The sequence below is a fragment of the Nesoenas mayeri genome, assembly GCF_963082525.1.
Source record: "Nesoenas mayeri genome assembly, chromosome: 6".
Classification (NCBI taxonomy): domain Eukaryota; kingdom Metazoa; phylum Chordata; class Aves; order Columbiformes; family Columbidae; genus Nesoenas; species Nesoenas mayeri.
The window spans coordinates 20004196-20027509 of NC_137545.1; the positions used below are offsets into that span (position 1 = coordinate 20004196).

Here is a 23314-nt window from a genome sequence, read left to right on the forward strand (position 1 = left end):
TAATGCTGATTTAGGTATTTTAACAAGTTCCTGTTTCTTTTGTATATTATAAATACAAAACTAAAACAGCATTAGAAATCTTCATAACACCCACAGAGGAGCACACAAATGCTCTATTACATCAAGAGATGCATGTTAACAGAAGGCTGTGAGCATTCCTTCTAGGATGACTGTGCTGAGACCTTGGTGCTGGCAATTACTCTTTCTTCATTTACTAACAGAATCCGTTCCAATAAAACAAAGTAATTCCACAGTTGAAAATCTTTATGATAACTTAACCATAACTGAACTGGGTTTAGTATTATATTGGCTATATCATATTCCAGTTCCTAGCATCAAAGCATTGCTATGATTTGCTTGTGATGACTGTGCTTGGGTTTAAAGGAAAGCTACAGTGCTTGAGCTTTTCTCTTGCCTTGCAGAGCTCCAGAAAAATGCAGTGAAATACAGGCTCTGCTATACCATGCTTGTAAGAACTGGAAACAATGTTTCACAGCTTCTACAAACATGAACTGAACACACACTATTTCTCAGTGTCTAATTCCAGTAATGGTTCTAATAGGAAATGCTGTGCGACAACCTGTTTCTTCTGAAGTATGTTTTTCCTTCAAGCTTATACGTATTAGTAACAGTTCTGTTTCCTACTTGTTTCATTTATAAATTACTGTTTGTGATTTGGATCTTGAATCAAATGATTGTAAAGAATTTTATACTCCACTGCAGATTTCCATTGAAAGCAAACTATGGTGTCTCTTCATTTCTGTAAAATTAACCATATAGATCTGCATGACTTTGTTCATTAACGTGTCGTTGTTGGTTTTTCCTTCTATGTTTGCGATGCTCCCCAGCTCTAATTGAAGAACCTCCAAAAGAGGTAGTATTGAAGACAAGTGGCGACGCAAGCATGCACGAAAGTTTTTCTTCTCAGTCCTTTCAAATGGCTTCTTCTAAACAAGAGGCTTCATTCAGCAGTTTCAGCAGTAGCAGCATGACTGAAATGAAATTTGCAAGCATGTCTGCCAAAAGCATGTCTTCCATGAAAGAATCCTTTGTAGAGATGAGCTCCAGCAGTATTATGGGGAAATCTAGTATGGCTCAACTGGAGAGTTCAACTAGTAAAATGCTTAAATCAGGTCTGAGAGGTGAGCAATACAGTTCCTGGTAGAGTTAGTGCTTCTAATACCCTGAAGTAGTCCTTCAAATAAAGCTGCTGCCAGGCTTAGTGAAAACAGACTAACACGTTGTTTCTTCTCCTGTTTTGTAAAGGAGTACCACCCAAAATTGAAGCTCTCCCATCCGATATCAGCATCGACGAAGGAAAAGTTCTCACACTATCTTGTGCCTTTTCGGGTGAACCTGCTCCTGAAATAACATGGTACTGCAAAGGGAGAAAGATTACCAGTCAGGACCAGCAAGGCAGATTCCACATTGAAACCAGTGAAGATCTAACCACCCTGATCATCATGGATGTCCAGAAGAACGACGGTGGACTTTACACCCTGAATTTAGGAAATGAATTTGGTACTGATTCTGCCTCTGTGAATATTAATATTCGATCAATTTAGAGCTTGATCTGTATTATTTACACTTGTCTTTTTACAAGTGATTCATATATGGACTGAAATATCTGATCTGTAAATATTAAAAAAAATATTTTTGTACCTACCTGAATGAGACAAAGTCCAGAGCTATACATTATGACTTATAGTCATTATTGACCTAAGAATTTTAAACACTTTTTTCACTGACATGTACATACTGTATATAGCCGAAGTTAACGGTTATGAAGTTTTGTACCAATTATTTTATGACATTTTGAAACGTAACTTTTGGAACTAACTGTTGGTAGGAGAAAGTTTCCTAGCAAACGACTACCCTGCTCAACATTTAACTAATTTTTGCGCCTCAACTCATTGTTGATGTCTAAGAATGCCTCAACAGGTAGAGAGGCTCCCTGTTGAAGATTACCTACACCTAAGAGATGATACTGTGCATAGTATTTCATACATGCACAAATATTTATGTTGAATCAGGAATGTAAGGCATTGGTGGTGTTTGCAATTACCCTCCTGTAAGCATTGCTTTAATGTTTTACATTGGATCTGATTGTGTCATAATTTCCATACCTGACTGACAATTTTTGGACAAAGTGCAAGCGGCCAGCACTTTGTTCACCCACTGTCTGTGTACTGCTTCTGACACATTGACTGCCTGAATAGCTTTAAAAAAGTAACATCACCTGGCCATCCCTGAATCAATTAAGCTATTCAGGTACTCGAGTGCAGCAGCAGTACCCCCTCTGGGAGGTTCATAGGGTGCAGTGATTGAGTTTGTGTGGTAGTAGTAGATATCCTGTAGTCACCTCCGGGCAACTAAGCAATGAACCACAGTTTGAAAACAAACTGTTGTTACAACACCAAATACCGCCCTGCACTTCAACTTGCTTTAGTTCTCCTAATGTAGTGATAAGACTTGTTAGCTGTTGAACCTCCTTGAAATAGAATTGTTCAATTGAAATAAAGCATGCTTTCTGCACCATAAAAATCTGCGAGACTGTGTTATTTATTATGCTGGTTTTAGAGTTCCTGTACTACACTACAGAAAAAGACTTGCTGAAAGAAAAGACTGGGTAGAAATGCAATTTCCCAGTGTAAACGGGGTAGCTAACTGTTGAAAATGCAGCCATCTATCAGAAACAGCCTGGCCACCAGAACATCAGCCTTAAAAAAAACCCAGACTTCTTAAAAAATAAATAAAATTCTTCCCAGGTTCTTCATTGACAAAGGATAAATTCTAGCATATGCCTAAGCATTATGCCCTCCCATGGGTGATCAAAGGCCATCAGTCCTTCGTCTCTCGAGTCAGCTGACATACCTATAGAAGGAGACTTGTTTTTAAATTATTTCCTATAAGCCTATTTACTATCAACCACTAGCTATCCAGATACTGCTGGAAACTAATAAATGGGGATGAAACAAGGACTACAGTAAAAATAAGGATTTCAGAAGAGCTAAGTTTTGGGACTTTTTAAAGTGATGGAACCAGAAACATGTAGAAACAATCAAAAATATGAGATGTAATTCTTCCTTAAGGAAGTAAGTAAAAGAATAATAAAAATGAGGAGTAAAAGGCCATTTATTTTAATATTTAAAGCACTAAAAAAACCCAAACCAAGCAAACACCTCAAGAAAGCTTCTCATTCTGATTCCATTAGGTGTTTAAAAAACCAAACAGAACAACAAACAACTGAATACAAGACACAAAAATAGACAACTTTGTGTGCACAGGCATGTAACAAAATTAACACTAAAAATGCACTAGTCAGTTGTCTCAGCAGAAAGTACTAGTGACAGCATCTGCAGATTTAGGCAGGGACTCTTCTCCACAAATGCTACAGGATACTTGGTCTTCCATGGGCTCTACTGAGCTGAGACATATTTGCCCGCTCAAGAGAAAAGCACACTGGGCTGGCAGCATAAGCATGTTCATTCTGCCCGTCCCTCTCTGGCCCAGCTCTGCACAACACTTAAGCAAGCACACCAAACTTCAACCAGATGAGTCACTCACACACCTAAAAATAGGATTTAAAGTACTTAGAGGCTTTGCTGAAGCACAGCTTTAACAAAGAACTTTACATGCCAACCTGCTGAGCCAGTAGTTTTTTCACAAGACTGCCAAGCGAATGCTAATATAGAATGACACTGGTAAAGTCACAACATAAAGCTTCAGTGTTCGGTTTCACAGAACACATCCCTAAATAGTAACATTTTGAGACAACAGATTGAGCAGTTGCTGGATAGAAAACAAACATACACTAAACATAAAATGAGCAATGAACACTTCAAATTATTACTATATTCATGTCAAATATTGGAATTTTTAAATTAACAAGCACAAGGAAAAAAATTTCAGCAAAGTGGCATGTGCTGTTGTGTAAGTTCTACTACAGGACTATATATTCTCTACTAACATTTTACATTTGGCAGCCTGAGAAAAGTAACTGTGATAGTGGATAGACATACATAACACTAAGAGATTCATTTTACCACTAGCAGACAAGAAACCCTCATCTTAACATTGCATTTCAGTCTTTACCATCATCTCCAGTTTCAACTCTTCCCTTCAACAGGAGAAAATTATACAAACAGAACCCAAAACCATCACATTCCTGACAAAATATTAAACCTTCTCTAGTTGTTTGGGGTTTTTTTGTTTGTTTACTTTTCTTACCCCTTTTTGAAGGTGGTAACGTTATCCTGCTTGGATTAAAAAGAAAAAAAAATGAAAATAAAAAAAATCAGAATACTTAGTGTCTATTAAAATAATCTTAACACAAATGGCTGTGATTTCACTTTTAAAATAAATTACATACATTTTTTATGCAGATGCAACCTCTCAAGTATTTTCATCCCAAAGATTGCTTTCTACAGGGAAAAAAAAATATTTTAAAAAGCTGACTTATTATACACTAAGTGGAAATATAAACATTAGTTTTCAGAAGTGTAAAGCCCCTGAATGTTGTCATCTCAATATTCACAATTCTCCAAATCACTAAATGTCTGGTCATTAATTCTTATAGTACAAGTTGGTAAGACAGTTGAACACAATCCCTTTCTAATTATCTGATATTTAGAGACTTCAGAGCTATAACTCGGTAACTAGAAGTTATTGCTTGTCACCTAAATTTATGTAGTATAGTTATGTTCTTTAAGTGATAAATACTATTTAAAAAATGGAATTGGGTTCAGATTGATCTCTTCAGAAGCATTTCAGATCAGAACTAGAAGTGTTAATTACACATTCTATGTTGAAGTTCAGCTTCTATTTTCCACCAGAAAGATAAATGATACAATCAGGCATTCCCTGTAATCTCTGCCCCAAACTTGGAAATGAAAAGGTAACAGCATCCTTATGTTTTTTTAGTCTTACTACACAGCCAGATAAGTATCATTTTCAGAAATAACTTCTTGGCTCCAGACATGAAACGTATGATGGCACAGCATCTTCACTGATTTCATGAAATACATTTTAGGATTTATGCCACAGAGTTTGGCACAGGCATGTATAAAAAGGCCAATTTAACTTCAGCAGGAACGTGCTGCATATATATAAAGCCCTCATTCCAGCTTCAGTGAAATAGAAAAATCCAAAAGAGTACTGAAGTAATTATATGCAGATTTTGTGCTTGAATCTAATCATTACAACTTTTGTCTAAACAATCCTATCTGTGTTTGTATTTAAAATTATTATTTACTACCACTACATGCACTTACCAGTCTCAAGAGTTTTTTTGCACAATGTGAAGTCCAAACTATTATATTTAATTTGTAGTAGCTGAAAGCCAGAAAAATATGTTAATGGCATATGTACTTACCACTGTAGAAACTGGCAGAAACCTCAGTGAAATTTCAAAACGCAGCTCTAAGAACACGATTCAAGACAACACTCATTGCAATTCGTGGTTTACTTCTCTGAACATCTTTTTTAATACTTACTTTTACAGTTGTCATAAGTGACATACACAATACATTAAAGCAAACATTCAGAAAAAAATGTACAAGCATGTATGTGGCTGATATGCATTTGCAAATGCTAGTTGCATGAAAACTGACAGAACTGAGCCCAAATGACAGCTCTGAGCTGGTATCCACAAATAACTTTACTTGTATGAGCCATTCCATTCAGTCAACCCTGACATAATGGTTTATAAACAGCTATTTTCATTTATGGGAAATGGCTCATATGTTTTCCCCAATGTTTGGAGCTATTTTGATTTAGATAAATCACCATTACAGAAATTTATCAGGAAAGCTTCCATTCCATTCCCATCTGTCCTTTCCAGCCCACTTCAAAAACACCATATTATTCATATACACAAAAGGAAGACTAATTAAACCAAATTAAAGAAGATTTGATTATAAAAATCAATTTTGGTATGTGCTTGAGTGCAAAAAACCCTGTACATTTATTTCACAATTTTGTAAATCAAAAACAGTAAATGGCTTGCTTAAAGTGCTCTACAGCTAACCCTTTATAGACCAAGTTTCTCCCTAAATGAATACCCAAAACTAACAACCTCATGGACCAAGGTGCTAGTAGGCACTGTTATACTACATTACTCATTAATCATTAAGAGGGTCAGACTCCAATCTCACAGTTAATGGAAATCTACACTGATGTAACTGAGAGCAGAATCCATCTCCTGGTGTATACCATCCTCAAGGGATATAAAGGAGTTGCAAAAAACCAAAGCTCTCTTTTGTATAAATATGTCATAAATATGTATAACTACAAATATTCATTACAACAGCAGCTTAACGATCTAATGTTTCAGCTCTTGCTTCTATAATACTTGCTAAAAACACATCTTAAGTGAGCAGAGTAAATCTTAGTGCTGCATTAGCTACTTGTGACACTACACACCCCAGATATAATTTATGCACATTTTGAAGCCTTTAGTAGATCTTTAGAAGTGAAAGTAGGTAGAAATTTCTGATGCAAAAAAGAATAAATAAATAAAAATTATTAAATATCCAATGTTTGGTACAAATGCTTCATATTAAGTTACTTTTATACATTTGTTTAGAAAAATACACTAAATATTTCTACTTTCATTGGCTAAAAATAAGGACCGGATTATGTATATCCTTACATTTTCAAAGAAGGCAAATGTCCATTACTGTCAAGCTGCTAGAGCAGACCCACTAGTGCCCATTCCCACAGCCCTTACACAGGCACCAAAGCCATTGCAGGGCTCAGCACAGCTCCCTCCTGGTGGATGACCAAGAGGTCCATGGCACAATTTGCGTTTTCTCCAAGCAAAAATGAAACCCTTCTGCTAAAGTTTATAACCTGCAGGTTTACTAATATATCAGTCAGACCTTCACACTTTTTAAAAAGAGCTACGTTTACAAATGTGGATGCTTATCTGTTAAGCCATCATTTGTTCCAAAAAATGCACATTCAAACTGTGAAATATTAGGAAAATACTCTTGCAAATAAACTATATAAAGATAAAATACACTTCAAAGATAGTTTTTATGTTATTCTATAAAGTGCAGAGAAATCCTTCTAAAAAGGGAAATGACTACTTCCTATAACAACAGTATAATCACAGCAGCCTTTGCATAGCATTATTTATAGAAAATTGAATACTTTCATTTTCTTCAAGAAGAAAAGGATGAAAGAGTCTCTTCCAGTTCAGATCTTTCCTTTGATACTGATCTATTTTCTTCAGGAATGGCTGATGATACCAGATCTCCATTGACAGCACTTCTAGAACAGTGAGCAGATCCTACGAAGATATCAATAAATATTTAATTTTCAACTCCAAAAAACCTCACTCAGTCTGTCAGTTATTCTATTTGCTAACCATTTCATATATATAAGCAATCAGCAGCATAATTGCACTGGAGTTTCCTGAAATATTTCAATTAATATCATGACGATCGATATTAAGAATGTTCAGGCACTAAAAATTAAGTAATTTCTTTTTTTCCACCATCATTTTTACATTATGAAGGACAGTAATCTGTGAGGTGCAGATGTATTCTGTATGAGGAATACATGAACTCTTTTTTTTCTATTATTAAAATGAAATGGGTGACTTACTCCAAGCTGAGTATTGCTAGGCTACCTGACAAGAAAGAGAAATAACTAAGATATCTGGAAGGCAGCAGATGGAGCTTCTAACACGGTAAAAGAAAATAAAACAAAACAAAACAAAAACAAACAAACAAAATATCAGAGAAACTGAGCTAGAAACTAGGGCTACACAGTAAGGAACCAAAAAAGCCCAGTATTAGCAGAAAGACACATGACAAAGACTCTTCTCAGCAATCCTGAAGAGAGTTGGACTGGGTTACCAACACCAGAATGTCCAGGTGGTAACAACAAAAGCCTTGCACTATAGGAAGCTGGACTGATGAGCACCTGTATCAGTGATGAGACACAGAATAGATCTAAACAAGGTTTATTAGCTCGGGATACATGCTGGCAGCTGATGAGTGAAGCAAAAGAGGTGGTCACCCTGCAACACGTGAGCATCAGGGAACCAAGGAAACAGTGTGGAGGTGCAAAAACTTGTTCCATGGTAGAATGTAAAGCATTAGTACCTCTTCGTGCTCACACGGACCTTCAGCAATGCACAGGTCTCAGGTTTTTTCAATCCAGGTAAGGCACCAGGCCCTCCAAAAGGAAGCAAGACTAAACCAGAACTAGTCAAGAAGAACTAGTCACGTTAAAGTCTCCCTCAGAGGAGTAGGATGGAGTCAAAATGACAGCAGGATTCCAAAGGAAAAAAAACACAGAACTGGCTGCTAAATCAGTAAGCCCATCTAATCAGAAGGGAATAATACTCTGATCAGCTGTAAGACCCTTTTCAACACAAATGAAAGCCAGCAATGTCAGCCACCTAACAAAACTGTGCAAGTGCTTTGATTTATAACATAGGAATCTTATAACTGAAATTTTGCATAACTAAGAGGACCTTTTTCCTTGTGCTGATATCAGCACTATATCAGCTGCTGTAAACAACATAATAAATTGTACAGAAAGACACAAAAGAACACCAGCCCTCTTCCAAACTTACTCTGAGAATCTTCAAAGGGAGCATCACTGTAAGATTCCGTATCTGAGTACGTTCTTCTGCGCCGCTGTGAAAATTGGTGAAGGGATGAAATTGGTTCTTTTACAGAGTGATTATTCCTACAAAAGAAATTAGATCTCTTAGTAAGCAAAATCTGTAACAATCCACACAAACTTAATATATCTTAAATTTAAAATAATTTTCGTGCTTAGATTAAACTGTTGGTATCAATGCTTTTCACTATACCAAACTAAAAATGACACACTCAACAGGACATTAATTTTCACAATTATAAAGCCTGAAAATGGAAATAAAAATGTAAAGTAATCTTTGCATACAGAAGAAAACATGAGAATCTGAAATACTGACCCAAAAAGAACGTTAATGTTTCAAGCTCTATGTCTAATTTCATGAATGTCAGAATGTCATTTGCATAAATTTTGAAGCATAAAGAAATGTTTACAGTGTATTAAGAGACAACAGCTGCATTATTTGCCACTGACTGATAATCCGCACCCTTATTTTTCAAAATTAGATCAATTTATGCTACTTAATTTTTTTCCCCAAGTGAACAATCTTTCTCACATTTTGATTTTAATGCTAGCAGGTTCAAGGATGCTTTTTGAGACATAAAACTTAATGAAATATAAATTTACCTTTCTGAATAGCAAGGACCAGCTTGGCTAATGGAACGCTTCATCTAGGGAAAAAAACCAAACACAAACAAAAAACAAACCACACAAAAAATGTCACAAGCTACTTATAATAATACGCATACCTACACTAAATTTTACTTTATTTACAGTCTCTACAAAGAGATACAGCAATTTTGGTTTTAATTAAAAGCAACCATTCTTGGTTAAAAATCCGATTTAACTATAGGAAAACAGGTGGATTTCCACCAGTATTAGAAGTTTTAAAGGAATCACACAGGACATAGTTTACTACAAGAAACACTACTTATTTTCTATGGACTTCATTCTCTCTTGCTCCAAAGTTACTGACAGAGCCATTTGTTAATTGCTATGATATACAGAAACACCGGGACATTTTTCCTCTAACAAAGGCCAACTTAAATTCCCCAATACACAAGAAAACCAAATCCTTCCTCTTGATTCCTTGTGGTTCTTCTGATATCACTGCCAAATCTCTATGCATATCAAAGAAAGTTATTGATTTAAATCAATAATGATCAGCTTTATAAATAAGTTGATTGATGAGACAAAGCAACCCAAGTGCAAAGAAAGGGATTCCCACAAGAAAATCCCACAATACAGTTCATCTTGGAATCTGTAAGTATAATCGAGAAGTCATTTAAGATGATTCCACATACACTTTTCTTCTAAGGGAAATAATCAGTACTGAAGAGTTATGGAAGTAATATCTTTACCAATATCTACCTTTTTGTTAAGTAAGGGCATGTTAGACTAACACAAACATTTTGAATTATATACACTATCTTGCTGAAGTGCTTCAAGCCACAAGGCACTTATGTGTTTAAACAGGAAGCAAGGTTATGAACTTTAAGATCAGTGTACAGCTAGCATTCTAAAAACAAAGAAAGAGTCGATCTGAGAATCTTGACATGTAAGATAAATTACTCTGGTTATGTAAAGCCTAGCAAACAAAGACTTGGAATGGAAAATCATTGATTTATATTTTGGACTAGTACTGATCATAACAGAGTCAAGATTTCAGCTGTTGATATCATAGCACATAGCAATAGCATAGTCTTCTGCTATTCCTCCCCCCATCCAACCAACAATATGGCACTTAGAAAAAATAGTATTTCAAAATGTCTAAACCATTTGGACAGGTGATGGTGACACAGGAGAAACTAAGGGATCGGGGTGAGGCAGCTGGAACATTTCTGGCTTAAACTTGGCATTAGCGATCTTCACACATTCTTCAAGTGTTGTGATAAATGTATTACATGTGGCACTAAGCAAGGAAGAGGCTTCATTCATGTTCTGAAAATAAATGAAAGCACAAGCATAGGTAAGAAAAAAAAAAAGAAAAGATGCAAATACAACTCTCCCTCTCCACCACTTCCACACACACTCATTTCCCTCAATACCACTAAGAACTTCCATTTCCCATACAATCAAATGTACACCTTCCAATACGGTTAATTTAAGCAAAATAATGTGACAGCATTGTAATTTTCTGACATCTGAATTTCTTTGTGGTATCACCCAACAATGCCATAAGGTTTTTACTGCAAACATTTGGTTAACAAGTGTCAGAAGATGGTTCAGCGAAACGAATTGCAGCAGAATGTGCAAACAGCTTTATCGCTCCAGTGCAAGGCACCTGCAGGTCAGTTCACCTTGCTGTAAATTAAAAACAACTTGCTGTGTTGTGACTAAGTATCAACCCTTTACTTTGTCCTAAGCGGACAACAATATTGTCCATGAGCTGCTTAAAAGTATAAAGAATGAAGCCACTCATGATTTCCAGTACTAACTTTCACTCAAAAGCAGAAATACTACAATAATTTTACTTGTGCATATTCAGAGAGACTTAACTACACCACAGGTTTCCAATTCCTGTAACACCAGCTTTCACTGATAACAAAATGGAATATCCTCCTACACAAGAAAGTAAAGAATGGACAAACAAAATTGTTTCAACTACTCTGCCCATATCAGATACACAAAGCAAGACAAATTATTGCGGCAGCTCTTCTTGCCTTTTAACCAAATGACTCAATAACATAATTGCTTCCTAATGTATGTTACAATTAAATCACCCAGGTACTTTATGTACATATAATCACTGTTATTATTTTATAGACATGAACACTCAAAAATTTACTTTAGGTTACATGTCCCAACATCAGGGAGATAAAAAAGGCAGAAGGTGTCAACAGAAACTTGAGGTCTGTTATATAATTAGGTTCTGCAATGGTATTCTAGAAATTCTGTACCTCAATGCTGGGAGGAGAGTGAGTCTCATCATGGTGAACAAATTCTTGTATTGTATGAACTTGCTGCATTAAAAGATCACAGTAGAGACGAAGTTCGGACATTTTGGTTTTAAGAGATTCATTGGTCTCACTTATTTCTATAAAAAATGAAAGGAAATATTTTTTTTTTAATACAATGTATGTACGCATTTTAATTTTAAAGCACTTTTCATTTAAATTGAAATATCAATTCAAAAATTCACTTGAACTTTCAGTTAATCTTGAGGCAAATTGGATTCTGCAGTTAGTCAAGAACTGTACTTGAAGCAGATGATAGTTTGTACTTTTGGATAACTGTGGCTAATTCAATGACCATTAAGAAAGAGGCACATTACTAAGAAAGATAAAGTTGAAATCCTTCTTAGCTGCAATGAAACGTAGAAAAAATTTAGTGGATAAAATTTAGGCCCACCAGAGTGGCTGGAAATTAAGCCATCCAAGAAAAACTATGGAAAAAAACCCAATAGTAACTACAAAGAATCAAAACAGCAGAAATGAAATGGCTTCACAGCAGCTACAAACAGTATGTTTGTTCTTGTAACAACAATAAATTGCTGGTATTTTCAGCTTCTTAATATAGAAGATGTCAATAGAGGTAACCTTTAATTCAAACATCACAGAGGAATTTACCACATAGATGACTAGAAATAATTTTGATTTATATTTAAAGACAATAATACTGACTTTCTACCACAACATTTGCACTATCTGAAAAAAAGCATTTGAAAAAGTGGCAAGATTGTATATGGTCTAGGTAACACACATACCTTTTTCTTTTTTTGTTCTGGTATCTGCTAAACAGGCTTTTGCACTCCCCAGTGCTACCAGCCACCTTTGCCTTTCGGCTGCATTAACTGCTTTCATGTAGAAATGCTGTTCCCCTGGGATGATCAGCTCCATTCTTGTGTTGTCTGTTGCATGAACTTATGACAGAAGAGAAAAAAAACACTTTTGGAAAAACAAACAAACAAAACCAAACCACCAACAGCAAACACACACCTCAATTCAGTAACAGCTACTTATTAAATACTGGTCAAGGTATTTTAAAATGTTTACTACAATCCCATAGTAACACAGCAAGTCACAATGAATCACTGCAACATAACAAAAAGTTCAGAACTGCTCAAGCCTTCTACCCAACATGCCTTCAAGTCAACAGGTAGGAACACGAGACGCCAAACAGTGGCCAGACCCAAGCACAGTGTAGTTCCCTTTCTGTATTAACAATATACTGTGTGTGCATCTGTAACAACTGCTGTATTCCAAACCTGGTCTAAATGAGGCAAACTGAAGAGGTTTTTTGCAAGCACAAGTATTTACGGAGGACTAGGCTAAAAACAGAAATTATATTTCTGTTATATTATATTCTATTATATTCAGTCTATTATATTCAATACTACATCTTTAACTGAATACTCTGCTGAGTTTCGTGCTAGCAACCACAGTTCTTCCAGACCTACTCCCCACCAGCCATGGGTGCAGGAGACTGCACCAAATCTAGACTTTAATTATTATCTTCCCTTCACCAAAAGAACAAGATGACAATCAAAATGAACAACTGGAATGGCAAAAAAAAATGGGATCTTCTACTTCATATCACTGATTTCATCTACACCAAGGAAACAGTAACAAAATAGAATTATCACATGAAAAATACCAGGTGGCCCATGTAAAATAAGGAGTTCCTCTTTTTGTTATACAAGTATCCACATCACAAGCCCCATCATCAGCAGATATCTGGATAGTGGTCAAGAGTTGAAAGCAGCGCAGGGTTAGACAATTCCTTGCCATTAGCCAAGGAGGCAGACCTACAGCTGCTAAAGTATCTGTACACTAAAGTACACTAAAGGCTAGATGCATGGGCTGACACAAACAGTTCACTTAGTAACTAACACATCCACCACCTATGCACATGAGCAGCTGATAACAGTGACAAAAATGAAAATTATTCAGGAAAACAAAAGATTAAACAATCTGCGGTTTATAAGAACATCCCCTTTTGGATCACCACTGCTGCTGTTCTGAAAAACACGCATTCATGGTTCAGTCTCTTTTTCCCGGTCAAAGAGGGAAAAGCAGTAGAACTAAACAACTAGCTGAAGTAACTTCAAACATAAGCCACATGCACACAACTGTATGAAACAAAAAGGAATATATGGTGGGTTCTAAATCTCAAAACAGAGCTCTGTCAAAAACATTTTTTTTCTTTGTTAGCACTTCATTATTCACATTCATTATTATTTGTGAACTATGAATCAGTCACATTGGACTATACATAAAAAGGAACAGAAGAGGAAAAACTTGTGATGCAAAATGTATGTTGGGTGATCTGTTCTATTTCCCTGCAGCTAAAATTTCCTTGAGCAGAAACCTATTAATTCTTACCTTTTATTTCACACACAGCCATCTTTATACTTCCTTTACTGCCTTTGCAAACATCATCCTGGGAATCATAGTATGACAATATCCCATTGTCTAAAACAAACCACCGAGGCTGCCAACCTAGCAAGATAAAAAACATGATCAGGAAAGTTTAGTTTAATTAATAAATTGCAAATCAAATTCAGCTCTTTGGCTATTAAAACTTTTATTAAAAATGCAAGCATTAAATTATTCTTGTAACACACCAGAAAATAAGCAATCTGTCCAGTCTGAAGACCAGCACGTCTCTATAACCAGACTAGTATTGTATATTTCACACCCATTCTTTTTGGATGCAAAATCCGCAGTATTTCAGTTTTCACTCTATTCCAGAGCAAAATTAATTTTTAACTTAGCCACCAAGGAATCCTATTTTGAAGGTTGCTAAATTACACACCTCTGAAAAACCATTCTCATTCAAGTGTATTTTTCAGGCAGACTTTCTTAAGATTGTAGGATCTCATTTGTCAGAAACAAACAAGTACTGATGTCACCAACTGCTATATTATGGTGTTCTCTGCCTACTGTATTTCAGTGAAAACTTTGTATTTCAAACTGAGCTACTGACACACCATTTTCTTTGAAAGTAGCCCAGTTCCACTGCTCAACAACAATTTAATGTCAGGCATTGTGCAAGGAACTGAGATATGGTTTATACTCCTAGGTCCATCTGCGAGGACAGCATACACCAGCTCCTCTAAGGCTTCCACCAGCTTTGCATTAGCAAAATTATATAGTGATCTCTGATTTTTCTACATCTACAAAACCGAGCAGTTTATGCATAGACACACATATCTGTGAGAACTCTATGCAGCATTACAACACACAGTAAATTATTGTCATGAGCTCTCTTGGATTCTTTTTCCTCCTTTTTTTAACAGTTATCCCATAAATCTCACCACTTACTGGAACAGGTTCGCTAATTTCTAATACTACTAAATGCAAACCATTTTTTCCTAGTAAATCACCTTTGTTTCTAAGAATAACATAGAACTAAACAACAGTTACACTGGCTCATTACAGTCTGGGTCAGTTGTACAACAGGAGCAGATTATCCCTCTATTTTACAAATAGACACCAAACTTCCTGCTTGGCTTAGGGTTGGGAATGGCACTAACTGCGTGGCCAAGAACGCAACATGTTTGGCAATATGATGGTGTGGTACACGGTGCTTACCAATTGCCATTCCAACAGAGCAAGCTGCAGCCATCCAGCAACAGTGCATTATAACACAGGGGGCTTAACCAGGTACCAGACTCTTGAAAATCAGCTAGAGGCTTCAAACTACTCACATTAAGTCATTACAAGTTTTAACACTAATTCGTCTAAGACCAGGCTCCATTACTCACATTACATTGTTATTATTTCCTTATCATAGAATTCTAACTATTTTTAAAATTTATTAGCTATAATGGCAAGCATCTGTGTCTTTTAAAATGCAGAGTGGCAACCAATAAGTAGATCCACATGGGGATATAAAAATAGAATGAAAAAAAGTACAAACACTGAGTGAAACCAGCTTCCACAGGAAATAGTTCAAATTGTATGTATACATCACCTCCTAAAGAATACGCAAACAGTCATAAAATTACTGTACTTTAGACCCTGTCCTGTAAAATGCAGCTTAGAAATGCACTAATGTTTTGTTTCCCGCCACACTGTGTTGCAAAACATTGACTCTGTCCTGCCCTTATCTCCTAAGTGCATGCACCGGTGATATGTCAATGCCTGCCTCAACAGTCTGATTCTGATAAAAAGGACCCTACATGGACAATTCCAGCCTCACATTATTCTGGTATTGGAAAAAAAAATTAACATAACAGAAACAAAGGATTTAAAAGAAGACAAGTGCCTCACAGAAGCAAAAAAAATCACCTCTTCTGCTCTGAAATTGGGCAGAGTGTCCTATGTTTGACAAAGTATGTAATAAACTTGTACTTCACAAATTCTTAGATGCACCATATTATTTGAGGGAAAAAAACAAAACAAAACAAAACAAAACAACAACAAAAACCTGTATTTCTGGCTTGCTTTCAATGAAGAAGGAAAGGAAATGTTTTCCACAATGCTTCAGAAACAATAACAAGCTCAATTGCTGCTTGGCTTCTACCATTAATGACATCTACACCACAACCTATTTCTGGCTACAAAGGCAGATAGTAGAGCAACAAGAAAGTTGGTTATAACATTAAAAAAATCTCACTGATGCGATTAGATGATTTTTTTTTTTAACTTTGCTGCCCTCCTATATTCTGAAAATTGAAGGGAATTCCTGACACACTGTAATTTTGAAATGCAAGAGCGGATGCTCTCAGTTGGCCAGCACACTCGGAAGGAAGGGTTCTGATTTTGCTGTTTTAGAAGGTTACTGACTTTTAGCAGAAGTGAGCTGCATTTTCATGTGACAGTCTATTGCGTGTACTGCATTCACAGTCACAGACTCCAAATGGGAAGCTTTCATCAAACACCACAACGCCTCATTACCTGTGACCTTTTACCTTTTGCTAGAGTAACATTTTTGGTCATATAAGTGAAAGTGACAATTTCAATTCTATTTTGAAAAGAAACTTGTACTCATTATTACTTTCATAACCACTCTTTTTCCTATATGTGTTTTCTCTACATTAATTGTGAAAAAGTGACAAAGATATCTTATCAAATACCTATTGAATTGCAGTACAATTGTTGTCTTTCACCAGAAGGTCAGTGCATGTGGACACATATTTACTCCAAAAAATGCAATATTATGCTCCGTACCGTTCAATTCTCAGCAAGCACACACAATCCTTGCAACATGGCCCACCTTTCATAACCCTTGGCACTGAGTTTCACACCACTCCACATTCAAAATCTGAATATGCTGAAGCAGAACAGCACGTGTGAGGTGCCAAAGAACAAGATGGCAAAGAAGACACTGTCAAAGCAGTGGAACACAGGGCCTGAGTAAGCACAGAATGTGATCCAGCAGTGATCTGCTCTGGAGGGACAACTAGTGCTATCGCAGCGTCAGGAGAGAAATCTGTTCCACCTTGACAGTGCCTCTATCCACTGCTGTCTCCAGAGAGGTGGTATCTCTGTTACAACTGGGGATGATGCAATCAAAACCACAGCTTTGATAGTAAATGCAGGCATTTGGTGCATTCCTGTCTGCAGCACTTCTAAAATACATTTTGTGAATGTTTCACCCAGAACTAAAGTCTTGTATCTGTTTTAGAGGTTAGTATACAGGAACACAGACTCAAAAAAACCCAAAAACCATGCAAAGGCAAATCAAAAGACAATTCAGACTTTTACATTTAGCACTTAAACCCAGCCCCGGGAGCCCCGACCAAGCGCCCCGTCGCGCCCGCCGCCCCACAGGGGCACCAGCCGCCTCCGCGGCGCTCGGCCGCTCCCCAGCGCTCCGCTCTACCGCACACGGCCCGTGAGAAGCGGCTCCCGGCCGCCCGCGGAACAACGCGACCCCCGACGCGGCAGCAGCGTCTCCCGGACGAGGCCACGCCCCGCAGGCCCCGGCCGCCCCAGCCACCGCCCCCGAGGCCCCAGCCCCGCCGCCTACCCGCCAGGTAGTTGGTCCACTTGTACAGGACACCCTCCATCGCTCAGAGCCCGAGGCCGGGCCGCATCCTCCTGCTCCGCCGCGGGGAAAGGGCCGCCGCCGTGGGGACGGCGCTCACCTTCCGTCCCCGCCGCCGCTGCCGCTGCTCCCTGCGCGCGCGGAGACGGGGCCGCTCAGCTCAGGCGCGGCGGCAGCGACGGCCCGCGGCGGCGGCACCCGCCCCGCGGGGCGCTCCGCGTCTCCCATGCGCGCCCGGCCGCGCTCCCCGGGACCCCCTCAGCGACACCCCCCCCCTTGCTTTTCCCCTGACGTCCCTTTCACTTCCTGAGCTGAGGGGGCCGGGCCGCCCGCCCCGCCCCTGCCTGGGCCGGGCCTGTCCGGGGAGGGGCCGCAGCGCAGGCCCACCCCCGCGCTCCCCTCCACCCCGCGGGGACAGTGCCACGCCGGCGGCCTCCGGGAGCGACATGGGCCGCGGGCTGACGCTGCTTCTCCTGCCGCTGGCCCTGCTGGCGGCCCCGGCGCAGGCCGAGGACGGCGCGGCGGCGGAGGAGGTTAAAATCGAGGTGGTGCAGCTCCCCGAGGTGTGCAGCCCTAAGAGCAAGAAGGGGGATCTGCTGAACGCGCACTACGATGGGTTCCTGGCCAGCGACGGATCCAAGTTTTACTGCAGGTGGGCTCCGGGGCACCGGGGAGGTGGGAGAGAAGGAAGGCCCTGGCGCAGCGGTGGACGTGGCGCCGCCTGCCCGGCCCGGGAGCAGCGGTCCCGCTCACGGCGGGCCGGTGTGGGCCCGTCCTGTCCCCGCCGTGTCCCCGGAGCGGGGTGAGTGGGATCTGCTGGGACCCAGCGCGGGCACAGCTTGCGGTTCACGTTAACATCAGTAATTTCCCCCCATCTCAGCCCATTTTGGCTCAGCTGAGTGCTGGGTGTAGCGTTTACCGAGGGCCCGGAGGAACCTGTGCTTCGGGGAACTGGAAGCCAAATGGGAGGGTTGCCTGTAGCCCACACCGCACATGGAGAAGCCCTTTGGCAGCGTGATAAAAAAAAAACCCACCATGTTATTATCTGCCTTGTTCTGTGCTGTAATCTGTGCAGAAAAGCTCGGGTTTGGAGAAGGAGCTCCTGCTAGGGACACAGACTATTTTAGACAGAAACATGGGTACAGCATGCAGTTCTACATAGCTGGCATTCTGTGAGGCAGCTGCATTATGCTAGTGGTTCGCACTCTTTATGCCCCTTCCCCGTTGCTGCTCTCCTGCTCAATCTGTGCTGTCTTTCTCTTTGCCCAAATGGTTAGCATTTATGGCTTTTGCTTTTTCACTCCATCCCACCCATCTACCTTCAAGATGTTTCAGCTTAGTTTAGTTTGCTTTGCACAGAAATCATTGTGGAAGAGCTTTGTATTTACAGTGCCTTGCTTTTAGTGGTGGTGCATCCTACCAGTGAGGCAGGACTCACCTCTGCAGAACTATGGAAGAGAGTCTTTCCTTCAGGTACCTGACTCATTCTTTAGCCATGTTTGGACAGATCAGGCAGTAGCCCAGTTTATTACAAAATCTTGATTCATTACCCCAACTTGTATCATTTAAGAAAAAAATCAGTATAGGATAATTCTACATTTAACGGTACCATTTTGCTTGCATTTTTTTCCTGTTGAAGTGACTGATTTTGGCACATACAGTGTTGCCCTATGATTTTGAATGACATGCTGCTCAGTTGCCATTCAGTGTAGTTCCTGTACTGGGAACACCTCGTATGACCAGAAGCTGGCTCAGGCACTGAATATCTAAACCAAACAGAGTGGTGAGTGAGCACACGGTACTGTAGCCAGGATTGCCAGGTTCCCCCAGCATACCTGTGCATGCTTCATCCCATCCTATCCCATCCTACAGCCATGTGAACTGCTTGAAGACATTTTCGCTTTCTACCAGTGAAATGCTCCCAGTGTTCCTGCTCTTGAAGACTTCCCACAATGGCACCTTGTTTCTGGCATGCAGTATATAGGATCAGGAAGATCAGATGTTTTTCTAAGAAATTAGTTGTTTTCACTTTTTTTAATTTTAAAGGAGGTTGCTCCTTACACATCTCAAGAATTGACCTTAAATTAATTATAAAAGTAGTAGAAAACAGTTAATGCTTTATATTCTTGCACTCTATACATTATTTTGTTCTAATAATCTAATGTACTTTTTTACTGACTGCTAATTTAAAGTTATTTTTATATTTAAAATAACACTAAACTCACTGTTATCTGCTCACAATTCTTTTTAATAGTCGGACACAAAATGAAGGTCATCCAAAGTGGTTCGTTCTGGGTGTTGGACAAGTCATAAAAGGGTTAGACATTGCTATGATGAACATGTGTCCTGGAGAAAAACGGAAAGTGATCATTCCGCCATCATTAGCATATGGACAGCAAGGATACGGTAAAAAAAAGTTTCAATACTAAACTTTGTCCTTCCTCTGTTTTACCCTTTCAAGCATACAGTATTGTATGACTGTAAAAACTAGTGCTCCCATTATTTCTGGCAGCACTGAAGGTGATGATTGCAGCTGTACAGCCTAATCCTGCTCATTCCTATGCAGTCTAAGCAGTTCTCATCAGAGACCCACACCCAGGCCTTGCAGCTTGCAGTAGAATTCAGTACATGGCACCTGATGTGTTCTTCCAGGTGTTGCCATAATACGAAAAATTGACGGCAAAAGGAAGATCTTGATGATTCATAGCAGCATTTTTTGTCTTAATCTATTACTCATATTTGGTTTCTATTCTTTGATTCCCACCTGCTTAGCCTTTTAATGACATTCTGTGTCTTCTGAGCAAAACGGAAGGTAATCCAGTGCATGCCACAGAACTAAACTGAGCAGAAATAAGTTGCTTAAAATACTGCTTACATTCTGGTAGTTAATGGAAAACATAATCATCCTATGTAATAATTGCAACAGTATAATGCATGAATTCTGATTTGAATTTATGATGTTTAAGTGTGCAGTCTATTAAAAAAAAAAGTTCCAGCCAGAGTTTTATGCAGTGTTTGGGCACCTTTAATTGCAGATTACTTAAATTCAGCTCTGACTTGGAGGTAGTAGTTTTTGTTAAAAGGTAGCTCCTGCTCTATAGTAATTGTTTGGTAGGGATATTATGTCAGAATTCCATGCACCAGTTTTGCTTTTCATACCATTTCATTGTAGCCAGTGAAGTTTATTAGGAATAAATTTTTCCCTTTGAGTGTAATGTTTCATAAATGAGTCTCAGAACAACAAGGAGAAACACTGACACAAAAAAAGTATGTTCTTTAACTCAAATACTAATGTTAACTGTTTGTCCTAGGTAGCACTTCAAGAAAGTATAATTTTCCTACAGCACACCTGTCCTCTGTCTCAGCGTATTCCTGCATGCTGAGGAAGATGCCTGCCTAATCTTGAATTAGAAAAGATGCATGTGGCTTTCTAAATCTTTACATATCTTTCCTTTGTTGGTATGTATACTTGAGAACTACTGGCACCGAATTCTAGTATTGTATCTTTCTTTCATAAGTAGTTTACAAACCATAGATTATATGCAGATATAAAAGCTTCTACATTTTTAAAGGTTGTAAGATTAAAATCTTTTGAACTGTGAAACCTGTCATTTTTACTATGGATATTTTAGATGAGAAGTGCAAGTAATGGTTTTGTTTACCTTCTGTTTATAAACAAAAACTCTCAGGTTTTCTTCAGTTTGTGAAGGATGGGCACAAGCTCCAAGTTCTGTCAAAATTCTGAGTTTACAATGTCATGCTCACTGGCTTTGGCTATTAATAGAAGCAAGTTGCATGTTTACATTTTAATTTTACACTGCATGATTTCTTGATGCTTTTTTGCCTTTACTTTTAGATTTTATTTTGTTACTGTCTCTTCCATTCCTTTTTTTTTGCCAGATGCATGATACGACTACCTGTGTTTATAGTTAGCGGGTTTTTTACATCAGATATCAGAAAATGCTTTGACACAGGAATAATGAGGTCTAACCTGTTGGGTTTTTTCTTCAGGACAAAATATTCCAGTAGTAGTTGTTGTTGTTTTTTAATGAATCAGATGACTTACATTCTACTGCTTCTTTCTAATAAGATGTATATTTTATATACTATTTTGTGTTGTCCTTTAACCATAGGCATAATTCATAGTAAGCTGGTAGAACTTGAAATTGCCTGCTTGTTTCTTCAGACAGAAAATATGTATGAGTGTTGGTCTATTGGTGTCATCTTTTAAGTCAGGTTCCAGATATTTCATAAAGGCAAATGTCTTAGAATCAATCTCTCAATAAGCTTCATCATATGACAGCTTGTGAAAGAGTGAGAACTTTAGAAATGTTTGGTTTTCATGATAACACAAGCTTCCCTTGATTTATTTTTTTTTTTAAAGTACCTGAATTGCTGTGAGCAATATAATTTTATTTCAGGGAAGTATATTATTTGCAAATCTCTCTCAAAATCATTTATCTAACACAATCTGAACAATCTTCCTGTCTAGCTATATATTTAAGTTCCTTTTGTAATAGACAAATAAGATGCTTTACATGTAGACTTATCATATGTGTGATCTCTGTCCATAATGTCTGATTTTTTTAAATTGATTTTAAAAATTTTATTCTTAGCACAGGGCAAGATTCCACCCAATGCAACACTGATCTTTGAGATTGAACTTTATGCAGTAAATAAGGGACCTCGCAGTGTTGAAGCATTTCATCAAATAGACAAGGACAGTGACAAGAAACTCTCTCAACTTGAGGTAATACGATGTAACTTATTTGGAATAAATAATTTATAAAACTATAGGTATAGTTGCATTGGTGTTGTCTTTGCAGGAGCTGCCTCTGCTGCTGTTCATCATGTAAAGCTTCTGTATGCATACACGAACTACACTGTGTAATGTTGAAATTTGCTGTGATTAACACGCTAGTATGTCTCAGACTTGCAGGGAAACAAACTTAAGATATATCTGCCCTGGTGTGGCAAGAACTCACGTATATACACCAGGTGTCCTTGAAGATACTAGTAGATGTTGAGTGCTGGTGTAAAAGCCACAATGGTTGGACCTTTTTCTTTTCTTCTAGATAAGCCAGTATTTAAAAGAAGAATTCGCAAGAGATGGCAAAAAACGTCATCCCTCAGCGCATGATGAAATCTTAGCTGATATATTTAAGAAGAATGACCATGATGGAGATGGTTTCATATCAGCAAAGGAGTACAATGTCTACCAGCATGATGAACTCTAAGTACTTAAAAAAATCTTTTCATGTTTTCTGGACACTGAATTTTAAACATTTCCAAAATAATACTTTGTCACAGAAATTTTTGTATTTTTTTTATAGTGGCATCATTTTATATCTCTTAAGGTGACTGTAAAAATCTTATTTTTAAACATTGAACTAAAAAATGTGTTTGATATTTCAAAAGAAAGAAATAAAATTGGAAAACACCATGATGTATTATTGTCAGTTCCTGTGTCATGTCCTAATCTACAGTATTGCTCAGTAGTCTTTCTCATTGTGTAAGTTACTGATCAAAATAATTACTTCTGTATTATCAAGCACAAAAAACAGTACCTGTTGACATAGTTAGAACATAACTGATGGATACTTCTCAATTCCCTGTAAAATAAAAGGGGACAACAGAATTCCAGGAAAGTAACTGTTAAACCTCTGCAGGCTTCTAGGCCAGCTTCTGGAGGAATTGCTGTTTGCAGCAAGTTTAACTATAAAAGATCTTAAAATCAGTAAACTCTGTTTATGGAATGTCA

General features: G+C 38.3%; 3 protein-coding genes across 5 annotated transcripts in view; 2 read left to right on the plus strand and 1 right to left on the minus strand.

Annotated features, from left to right (window-relative positions):
• TTN (titin) overlaps positions 1–1565 on the plus strand; it is a gene marked incomplete at both ends in the record, with an annotated part of 239913 nt that extends 238348 nt beyond the window's left edge. The window contains 2 exons of the mRNA XM_080346387.1: positions 849–1142; positions 1267–1565. Of these exons, the coding sequence (XP_080202513.1) occupies positions 849–1142; positions 1267–1565 (593 nt within the window). The remainder of the gene's footprint in view (positions 1–848; positions 1143–1266) is intronic.
• Positions 1566–5463: 3898 nt separating this feature from the next.
• PLEKHA3 (pleckstrin homology domain containing A3) lies at positions 5464–17843 on the minus strand. Of its 3 annotated transcripts, none has more exons than XM_080347239.1 (8): positions 17536–17843; positions 13941–14057; positions 12323–12478; positions 11517–11653; positions 10393–10557; positions 9244–9287; positions 8591–8706; positions 5464–7275 (listed from the first exon to the last, which is right to left on the minus strand). In XM_080347239.1, the coding sequence occupies exons 1-8, from the start codon at positions 17573–17575 to the stop codon at positions 7112–7114; spliced, it is 939 nt and encodes a 312-aa protein (XP_080203365.1). In that variant the 5' UTR covers positions 17576–17843; the 3' UTR covers positions 5464–7111. The 3 variants fall into 3 exon arrangements, with proteins under 3 accessions (XP_080203365.1, XP_080203363.1, XP_080203364.1); XM_080347237.1 differs by having other exon boundaries at positions 5464–7294; positions 17536–17836; XM_080347238.1 differs by lacking the exon at positions 13941–14057 and having other exon boundaries at positions 5464–7294; positions 17536–17839.
• A 136-nt stretch (positions 17844–17979) lies between these two features.
• FKBP7 (FKBP prolyl isomerase 7) lies at positions 17980–22929 on the plus strand. Its single transcript, XM_080346495.1, has 4 exons — positions 17980–18205; positions 19808–19959; positions 22170–22303; positions 22629–22929. The coding sequence occupies exons 1-4, from the start codon at positions 18000–18002 to the stop codon at positions 22788–22790; spliced, it is 654 nt and encodes a 217-aa protein (XP_080202621.1). The 5' UTR covers positions 17980–17999; the 3' UTR covers positions 22791–22929.
• Positions 22930–23314: the final 385 nt, after the last annotated feature.